An 11,251-nucleotide genomic window follows, 5' to 3' on the forward strand; every position below is an offset into this window, starting at 1 on the left:
AAATTGTGAGAAAATTGTATTGTGAAATCAGTATTGTGAATCGTATCGCATCGCATCGTGAGTTGAGTGAATCGTTACATCCCTATATGCTACTAGTTTTTGCTGTGGTATCAAAGAAGCATTCTGTTTTAAATAATAAAGAACCATATTTTTTTTGCTCATCTGCAAAATTATCCGATCTGTTACTCAAAATCTGATATGATACTAATGCAATATGATCCGAGCCATGGGTTTTGTGATCCGTTGCACCCCTACTCTCTTGACTTGTTATTTGAAGAAAAAAGCGATCACTGAAGTTTTCAATCATGCTGATTTGTCCGCAGTGAAGTTTAGCCGATGTCTTTTTTTTTTTTTATTCGGGCTACTTAAATTCATTTTGGGCTACCAAAATCTTTAGAATGTCTGCCCGAAGGGCTACCAGCGATTTTGAAATTTTGCGAGCCCTGCACCTGCTTAGCATTTCTCATGTAAACACACTGTATTGTTATGAAAATAGGCACAATCCCATGAAAATCACATAAAAATCATATACTGCCGTAATCGCGTGTTTCTTAGCTTCATGTTTCATCCCTGTAAATATTTTTCTGGAAGTGTAACGCACATTCGTCGTCAGAGACAGAGTGGGTTATGAACATGTAATATGATTGGCATGAGCAGCGAATGAGCTCCTCTGAATCAGAACAGAGAAAATCGTGGAAGAGAAAACAGGCAGACAGCGCTGGAAGCAGCTAATCCTCATCAGATCGCATAAATCAGTGGAAAGTGAATAGAAATGATGATTTCGTCTAAAATATGTGTTTTAAAACGAAAATGCACTAGTGTAAACGTAGCCTAGGGACATTAGTCCTGAGGACATCATCAGTGAAGAGAGAGCTTGTCTGTCTCCTGAAAAAGTGGACATGCAAATTTTTTCTGAGTGATTTAAAGAGCATGCAGCAGTGATCCTCACATACTGACTTAAAACTGTTAATTTTGCACTGAAAACTATTTGAACTTTATTTAACCTATTTGCACTGATTTATTGTGTTGGTTACATTTTGTTCCTTTGTGCAGTGGCTCAGGAGACGAGTCTTCGAGTCTGTAAAAAAACTCAACAAACTGAAAAAAGAAATTTAGTTTTATGAGTTAATGTGTAATATAATATTGTTAAAATGTATTTCATAAAATTGGTATCGGAAAAAGTATCGTTCAGGAACCGGTATCGAAGTCAAGGAATCAGTATCGGTATCGAAATTTTTTTGAACGATACCCAGCCCTATTTAATAACGGTCAAGATTTCATTTGGAAATGCCAAGATTAAACTTACAAAACACTTCTGCCTCCACAGTAAGGACATTGTTAGTCCATGTGACATCAGTGGTTCAACCATAATGTTATGAAGCTACGAGAATACTTTTTGTGTGCAAAGAAAACAAAAATAAAGTGTGCATTCCTCTTCTTGTAAACAAGGCACAGCACGTGTGTTCTACATCAGAACGCCGGCTCCTGCGACACATGCATCACTTGCATGCGTCGTGGTACTCTCGTGAAAGGCGGTGGAGACTGACCCGGAAGAGAAGAAATCGTTGAATAAAGAAGTTATTTTTGTTTTCTTTGTGCACAAAAAGTATTCTCGTAGCTTCATAACATTACGGTTGAACCACTGGTGTCACATGGACTATTTTACCTTTCTGGGCCATAAAATGTTTCAGTTGAGTTGCTGTATATGCAGGGACAGAAAGCTCTCGGATTTCATCAAAAATATCTTAATTTGTGTTCCGATGATGAGGGTGAGTAATAAAATTACAGAATTTTAATTTGGGTGACCTATCCTTTTAAATAGTTTTATTCATTCTTAAGAGATCAATACATGTCAGTCCCCAATGCAGCTATCCTGACCCCACATTACCTGCAGATTTATTGAATATTTACACCATAAATTCATGATGATCTTGATGCAAAAAAAAACAACAACTCACAGGTATGAGAAGCTTAAGACAGATTTTTTTAATAGTGCACAATAGTGTGTGCAAATTAGGATGAAAAATACTGAAATATATATTTTAGTAACATTACCCCGCCATTTCTATTAAATAATAATTTTGAAATGTTTTTGAACGAAATCTCTTATGCTTACCAAGCCTGCATTTATTTGATTCAAAATTCAGTAAAACCTGCAATATTGTGAAATAATCACAATTTAAAATTACTCTTTTCTATTTGAATGTTACTCCAGTCTTCAGTGCCACATGATCTTTCAGAAATCATTCTAATTTGCTGAATTTATGCTCAAGAAACATTATCATCATCAATGCATCATCAACAAATAGTTGTGCTGCTTAATATTTTTGTAAAAACTGATTCTTTGATGAATAGAAAGTTCAAACGAATAGCAATTATTTGAAAAAGAAATCTTTTGTAACCATGCATTTTGTCCTTACTGTCACTAGTTACCTAGTTAATGCTAGTCTAGTAATGATCAAGTTCATCCTTGCTGAATAAAAGTGTTAATTTATTCAAAATAAATTCTTACTGACCCCAACATTTTCAACAGCTGTGTGTTTGTGTGTGTGTGTGTGTAAATATATCACAATTATTTATACATTTTTAATAATTATTAAAAACAAACTTAACCAGTGTTTCCAAGTAGGGCTGGTAGTTTTCTCTGCGTATTAAGCTGGAAAAGTAAAAAGTATTTTTCTCAAAACAATTACAATCTTCACCTTTTGAAATTCGTGAAAAGTGTAAAAACTACATACCACTGGGATTTCACAGTGAACAAAGGTTGAATTTTATGCCTTATTATTTGTACCTGTCAATCTCAGAGTCTGTCAGTAACACTCATGCAGTGGCAGAAGGACCAAAGAGCATGAAATTCAATCCCCATATTGTTAATTAAGGCACCTGCAGAAAATATGAAGCCAAATTTACAGCACAAAGCATGAAAGTCTCTTGCACTCTTGCTTAGCTTCAAAACACAAAGAGGAAAGGATTTCCTTTAGGAATATGACTCGTTTAAGCCCTCCACCAGCACTGGAGTTCATAGTCCTTGAGGAACAGACATGGGAATAAGCAAAACATGAACAAGAGAGCTTGCAAAAACAAAGCGAAAAACCTCATCAGCCAATTATTTTTGGAAAATGAGTTGCCGGAAGCCAAGAGTAATGTTGTGCTGTGTTTATTGACTCTGTGCTCCAAATGTGCACTGATCTCAAGCAGACACGTTTAATTTTTCATATGCATCTTAATTGCTATCTGGACTCAGTCAACCAGAATTTCACCATGGGGAGGAAGATAGACAAAATGATTGTGTGAGTCCTGTGGAGACCTGGGTAATTAACTAAATTTGGATCAGCTCATTTGAAAGGAACAGCCAGTATAGACAGTCTCAATCACATGCCTTAAAATGAATTCAACAAAATAATGTTAATGGTCATAATAGACATATAAGCTTGCATTTGAAAGCTTGGATATTAATGACTAACAGAGAATTTAGAACCGGTTTATAATTACAAGGTCCAAAGCGGTCATTTCAGCTAAAGAACTTGTCATATTCTGACCAATTAAAGTTTGAATCCAGCTGCTGTGTGATGTTTAAAATGTCACAGCTTTGATAAATGAGGATAAGAACATGTTAGAAAGAAAAAATACAGCAAGAGGAGGTGGTGACAGCAGAGAAAGTGGGGGAAAAAAAGAAGAGGAGTTAAGAAATTAAGCACATTTTTTTGAAAAAGAGAATTTTTTGCATGTGCATTTTCAAAACATTAGCTTAAAAGGTCTGTTATATTTTGCCTTTTATACATGCTGAGAAGATTTTATGAGAACACCATGCCAAAAAGGACAAAGCCTTTTTGAGAGAAGCATAAATGAAACATCAGTAATAAATCAGATTGTCTGTTACATCAAAAAAAAGGATTTCTACTTTAAAGAGTTGAATCAAGAACTCCAAGGACAAAAACTACAGCAGCTGTGGTATTCCTATAAAAGCAATAGGCATGATAAAAATTACAGTACATCATGGCACTAGCAACACAATGGGTTCGATTCCCAGGCAATGCATGAACTGATAAAATATATACTGTACCATGAATATATTGGTGCTTGCAATGCATTGGCATCTGCATAATTGTTTCAGGCCTATGCATGTAAGTCTGAACAAGAAAATTAGAATGAAAATGCTGCATTGCTCTCTTTTTCCAGTACATAAATAATGTCTGGTTAAGAAAATTGTGCCAGTTTAGGACACACTCACTCTTGTGAGGCTCTTACAAAAGACACCGACAGCACACATTTGGGATTTTTGACTTTATCATCTCTTTGAGGGCCATGCTGCAACTCTGTTTTAGCCTAAATGCATTCTGCAGGATATAGGCAAAGTGTAACTATCCTCAGTTTCTGACTCTAGGCGAGACCAGGTACATCCAGTCTACTTTCAGAGATGAATTATGAATGTGTCCTGCTGGGTCGACAGTAGGGCTGAACGATTTTGGAAAATAATCTAATTGCGATTTTTTTTTACCAATATTGCGATTGCGATTTAATATGCAATTATTTTTTTAAAGCTCTTTATGTTCTGTATTATTCAACAAAGACAAGCTATAAATCATTGTATAGTATGACCAACACACTATTAGATAGATTAAACATAAATGTTCTTTTCTGTAGGCCAGGCCTATATGTTACAATGAAATTAGGTGATGCATGAATTGATATGAATTACATTTTTATTTAACAACTACAATCACAGTATATTGACTGATTTGTTGAATTTGTTGAATTTGTTGAAACTTGTAAGCATGTAATAATTATGACAACATAAAGCACTGACAAATAAGCCTGATGTAAACATGAATATGAAAGTCAGTAACAAATGACACAAACTAAAGTAGATTGCAGAAATATAAAAACAAATCTGTTGCTTTACCACACTACTTCAGGTAATTCAAAGTCACTGTAATAAAAAGTAACACTGTGTTTAGGACGTATGTTTTCTCTTCCTGTTTCTCTCTCTTCACTGGCTGTTGAGTGTGTAACCTTGAAGAGAAAGAGCGAGTCAGCATCACTCCCTGTGGTGACAAGGATGATGCGAACTTTGCAGTTTCTATATTTTTGGATTTTCTGGATTTTAGAAATAGCACTGACAGGGCTGTCCTTAGGGGGGTGCAACTGGTGCGGTCGCACCGGGCCCCGCGCTTGAGGAGCACTATTAATTTCTTGATGAATAAGACGTTTTAATGAGGAAATAATGGTTGTGAATATTTCATTAGGCAGTACTTTCTCGTTAACTGTTAAACTTTTTATGTAAGACCAACTGTTATGCAAAGATTGACTGAATAATGTTTAGTGAGGTTAATATAATGAAAGTTTTTCAATAAGCAAAAAATGACGAGCATAAATTGCTTGATGCTTATCTAAATGACAGTTGAACTGTCAATGCTAGCTCTTGTATTAAAATCGTATGTGTTCTTTCTGTTTGCATGATATGCTAAAGACATTGCAAATAACATTGGCGAGATTTAGCTCAGAATTTAAAAAAAAAAAACGTTAAAGGCGTTTGTTTTATTATTTTGCATCAGAGTTCGTGATCAGAATTTGGGCCAAATGCAAGGAACATCAGATTAAATGCCTGAAGATAGAAACAGAATGTACATAGCAAAAAGCAACAACAACAACTGTCATACCCAGATAAAGAAAACAAGCATAGTGGGTAAATACTGTAGAAACAAAGCCAACAGTATATAACAAAAAAAGAGAGAACCCAGCAGCCTCTATTGCTGCCACGAGTGTCGTCACCTTGGGTTGGTTGGAGCGTCTCTTTCAAGTAATTATTCATAATTGCCTTTTGAATATTTAATCCTGTACATAGTCACTCACTTCGGCTGTTTGTGACCTCGATGATGGGAGATGAGCGATCATGCTGGTCTTGTGATTTTCTTTGTCTTCTTTGTGTCTCTTCTCTGTTAAAGCCTATTGCCTCTGGGTAACATTTTTCATAAATTAATCGATCAAAAAAGAGGTATAGGCGCAAGCTAAATTTTTAAAGGATGGAAACAGATTTCACTTTCCCATTAAAAGTGACAAAGGATTGACTGTGTACTCATGAGAGCCACAGCTACTTATGCGGGCCTCCGTCTGCCCATAAAAGCTCCATTAACCACACTAAAGACCAGATTCCCTGGGAGGGGAAAACAAATCACCATTTAAAATATACAACCACTGCACAATTTAAGTCTGGTATCCTCTGTACAAAAGGCACTTCAATTAGGAATCTGTTCTTCTTTAACTGATAAAATACAGTTTTAGATTTCCATGGCAGACCAGCTGTTAAATTTGAATATGATATTTGAACATCAGACATGAACATCAATAACACACAAAAAAGAAACCGGAATGAATAACAATATCGCCTGCAGTACTAGAACAACCTTGCCTTTTCTCCCTGCATGCCTATATGCAAATATTATGCAAATATCATGGTATGTTAATGCCACTGTTGACTTGCTCCAGCCTCACTGCCATCTCAATTTAGACTGAACACCAAAGGATGAAAACAAAATAACCTTTTTCTTCTCTAAGGTGTGCCATTAAAAGATCTGAACAGGAAAGAGTGACCTGTGTATATCCATAAAGACAATTTCCTGCTATCATATCCCTCAAAAATATAAGAAAAAATATAAAATATAAGAACTTACACAATTATACATTGTATATAATTATACATGTTGCTATGTAGTTGTTAAAAAAAAAAGATTCTCGAGTGTCTCTCTGGTCCCTACAAATGGCACAGGCCCTCCTTCCAATGTAAATCAAATTTTTGAATCGTTTTATCGTGTCCCAGATGCATGTCTGATCACTTACATAGGTAACAAGTTAAATACTTATGGTGTTTGTTCAAATCCCTTAGCTCAATGAGTAATGTCATTTCCAGCCCCTTATCTGCCCCTTCTTGCCAGAACAATAAATCTTATGAAAACAATCAGATGAATCACTTTGCATAATCAGTTATGGTTCACGTCACAAAAATCACACACCAAAAAAAACACACACACACACACAGCTCCATGCCTTAGTTGGAAGGTAAACACCATCTGCCTGTCCTGCATGGTTTCCATTAAGTCACTCCATCCCTCTTCTATGTCTCTCCCATACTCATACAATAAACCAGCAGAGAAGCGGCTCCCCTGGCCCTCACAGACCGGACCTGAGGATTATGAACACCATCCCCACAGGATGAACCAACACTGGGTCTTTTCCTTTGCCATATTATTATGCCTATGAATAAGAAGAAAGAGTAACATCACACTTGCAAGGCTCAGTGACATGACCAAGAATTGTGTCAACCAGCAAAGATTTATATCATGTTAGATATTTTTGATATCAGTGGGCAGAATTATGTAAAAATGCAGAGCAAGACATGTCCCAAACAAGTAACGACGAGTAACGTAATGTGAAATTGTTTTGCTGTTAGACTTTTTCATTTGTTTTGGGTAATGAAATCTTTTAGTTGGCATCTATCAAGTTCCAAATAAAAAGAGAAATTAATCAAATGAAATCAAGTACCTTTCATCTGTAAAGTATGTAATTAACTGGAGTGTCCAACAGATCATTTATATAATTATTCACCACGAGAAAATTATTATTCATTCAATTTCCAGCCTTTAAATTACAGTTGAGATATGTTGATGCAGCCATTTTAATGGGAAAAACAAACGTTATTTCACCCTGCATACTGGCAGACAGCCTTGCAAGTTGCAAATTTAAATAACTGTGGACTATTACATCTTATTATCAGTATGCTACTGTTTGCTGGCATATAACGCCTAATAAGCAGCAATTAGTGTGTTCATGGCTTCTCTTTTAAACAGACAAGGCCTTTTAAATAGGGTCTGCTTACATAGGTAACAAGTTAAATACTTATGGTGTTTGTTCAAATCCCTTAGCTCAATGAGTAATGTCATTTCCAGCACCTTATCTGCCCCTTCTTGCCAGAACAATAAATCTTATGAAAACAATCAGATGAATCACTTTGCATAATCAGTTATGGTTCACGTCACAAAAATCACACACCAAAAAATAAAATAAAATTTGCTTGCACAAAACACACACACACACACACCTATTTTAAACAGACAAGGCCTTTTAAATAGGGTCTGCTGAAGCACTGGCATATTAATTACTACATTATTAGAACAATGTGCTACACTGCAGTGCTGAGTACATTATTCATCCATAAACATAAAGGCTGAAATAATCACAGCCCATGTGTACTGTAGCACTTTACCCATTCAAGATTTGGACTGTTTTGTTCTACATCAGTGTGCAGTCAGTGCCTAAGTGTGTACTGTACAGGATGTGGGCAATGCTGCCACCTCATGGTTAGAAACAACCATGAGCATCCCAATTGAGAATTATGTACAAGGCTTTTTCTTAATGTTGAACATGCAAACAGGAACAGTGTAGAGCAAATCCACTCAAACACTCCATGACTTGCCATTTATCAAACAGTAGTGGACTTAAGGATCTGAAAATAACAAACTCAGTATAGGGAATCACGAATGCTTTACTCCCGTTTACTACGGTTTACAGAACAAGTCTCTTCCTGATTAGCATTAACAGTCCATCTCTATCTAGTAATCTTATTATACAGTTATTAAAAAGGTCCAGTATGCCACAAAAGACTATATCCAAAAAATTAAATATCGGGAAAACTTCAAATAAATCTAACCAAAAATTATTACACACACACACACACACACACATATTATGAAATAATAAATGTTATTAATAAAAAAATATATATATATATATTTTAGTCACTAGGCTAAAATATCAAATCATCAAGAAATCAGATTTTGACAGAGTTTTGCTATCAAATGTGTATAAACATGAAATAAACAAGAAATTAACGTAATATTATTAGTAACTGCACTTATTAATGCAAAACAATAGTAATTTTTTCATATCATATATTTTTTTTTCATATCCCTCTGAAATTAAAAGAATACTGCTCATTGTAATTTCTATGAGTAAACTCTATTTATTATCAAAGTATTTGTCAGTAATACCGTTAAAATGGGGAAAATATGTGAAAATAATTGCATTGCAGGCTGATTTAAGGTGTGCCCCTAAATTTTCTGCTCGTGCTCCTAAAAATTTTCAGTCAGGGGCTACAGTGCTCCTAGTAAAAATAGTTCGTCTGGAGCCCTATATATATATATATATATATATTCATTTATATTACATTATAACCAAACTTAATCACTGGGCTTCCCTTTTACTATTTTTTCGCCAGTTTCAATGCTGTAGTACTACACATGGACAGCAGATGTAGCTATGGCACTAGGCTTTAGATTGCACAACAAAATGAACTCATCAGATAAAGGTTACATTGCTGTACTTTCTTCACTTCTAAACCTCCATAAACTCAAACACAGACCAGACACACCTAATGCTAATCTGCCTTTGCATTTACTCAGATCAAAATGAAAGTAAAAAAGATCAACACAGATCTTGATACAGGTGCTTGATAAGGAGTAAATTTACATCTGTGAGCTACTATATCCTATTCATGCATAATCAGTCGCATCAGTGGCAGTTATTTAAAATTCAGTCCTTAAATTTTAACCATTTGCCACAAGTGTTATTTTAGTATAATTGAAATGCTTTTGTAGTTTTTATTAATAGTTTGAATTAGTTTTCATTTTCATATTTTCTGTTTTCCTTTTAATTTAAAATGTTAGTATTTTTTGTTGTGTTTTTAAATGTCTGTATAGCTTTTATTCATTTTTATTTTAGTTATACTAAATGTTAATGAGAAATGCTTCCTGGGCAAATAGGTTTTGTTATTATTTTATTAATTTTTTTGTTAACATTTTTCTAAATGTTGTTTTAGTTGACATTTAGAAGTTTTTGTTGTTTGCCACATGGGTACTAATGTACAAGTTTTTACCACATGTACCACATTTGTCATCACATGGAGATCTGGAGTAAAAAAACAAAGTATGCTAGACAAACATATGATGGCAATTTTTACACTGATCATACACTCAAACTATCATTCTTACAAACTGATTTACACCAAGTATTGTTGCAGTTCCTTATAAATATCACTTTTACTTGCATTTGTCAGATTTTCACTAGCATTTTGGGTAATTTTGGACCCATCTGCTTGTGTTGGATGGAAACAGATGCACATGCACTCACCAGTCCCGCAGTGAGAGAGGGGGCAGACTGGCCAAAGGATTGACTCCTCATGCGGACCAAGTTATTGGGTTCTCCTGCATGCTGCTGCCAGGCCAGCTGACTCACTCCACCATGCATGCTGCTGGACAGAGGCAGAAGCTGCTTTCCTGCGGCACACAGAGGAAACACAGAATTCTTGTTTGTATATGTGTCTGTAAGCCAAGCCAAGCCACGCCAAGCCACAGATTCTCTCTGACAGCTTTTATATAATGTGAACCAATTTCTGCAGTCTATGTAGATCACTTATTAAATAAAAGCAAATTTGTGACATTAAAAAATTACACAGAAGGTCAGATATTCTTGCTTCTATTGAAGCACATGGTGCTCTCAAAACATTCTCAAATCATGTTGCATAACATGATCATCAGGATTTACACAAACTTCTGAATTTTTAAAAAGCAAATGAAGGGGGGCATACAAATTTGTGGTGTCTCACCGGTGAGGATGCCAGCCATACTGCTACGTCGGGCTCTGGTGTCATCCTGACTGAGCTGCCGCTGCAGTTTGGTCTTTCCTGCAGCAGGAGACAGGTCGGGGTTACTCAGCTTCCTGAACAGTAGGGAAGGCGGCGCAGGCAGCTCCTGCTGAAACACATAGATTAGAGTTTAGGAGTTTTTTTCCTTGTTTCACTAACAAACAAGTACACACAACTGTATAAACAAATGCCACATAAAAGACTACTGAAACTCGGAATATATGAATTAGGTGAATTGAATAAGACACTGATATACAGTATAGTTATAACACTTAGTTCCACACTGTGGCACTGCATCACACATAGAGTCACACTGCGAATAACCAATCTGAAAGTGATGACTTGCTGCTAAGACTTGAGCTGGGGGACATATTCTATTCATCGCAATTCTTCAGCAATTCTGAAACTCAGAAATTCAGAATTCATTGGATTAGAAGCACATAACTAGATTGCTTATCCATTTGAGATGGACAAATTTGCATCTTGTGAACAAGAGCCATCCAGGTGTGAATGTTGGTAAGTTTATTCAATCTATGGGTATTCTACACATTTAAG

At 35.6% G+C, this 11,251-nt stretch overlaps 1 protein-coding gene across 1 annotated transcript in view; it reads right to left on the reverse strand.

Moving 5' to 3' along the window:
• Positions 1-11,000, reverse strand: part of LOC107717134 (microtubule-associated serine/threonine-protein kinase 2-like) — a 133,141-nt gene extending 122,141 nt beyond the window's left edge. Inside the window, exons 1-3 of the mRNA XM_016523800.1 lie at positions 10,953-11,000; positions 10,658-10,805; positions 10,183-10,328 (exon numbers count right to left, since the gene is read on the reverse strand). Coding sequence (XP_016379286.1) covers positions 10,183-10,328; positions 10,658-10,805; positions 10,953-11,000 — 342 coding nt within the window. The remainder of the gene's footprint in view (positions 1-10,182; positions 10,329-10,657; positions 10,806-10,952) is intronic.
• Positions 11,001-11,251: the final 251 nt, after the last annotated feature.

Source organism: Sinocyclocheilus rhinocerous, unplaced genomic scaffold (genome assembly GCF_001515625.1).
Source record: "Sinocyclocheilus rhinocerous isolate Xijiao unplaced genomic scaffold, SAMN03320098_v1.1 scaffold690, whole genome shotgun sequence".
NCBI classification, from domain to species: Eukaryota; Metazoa; Chordata; class Actinopteri; order Cypriniformes; family Cyprinidae; genus Sinocyclocheilus; species Sinocyclocheilus rhinocerous.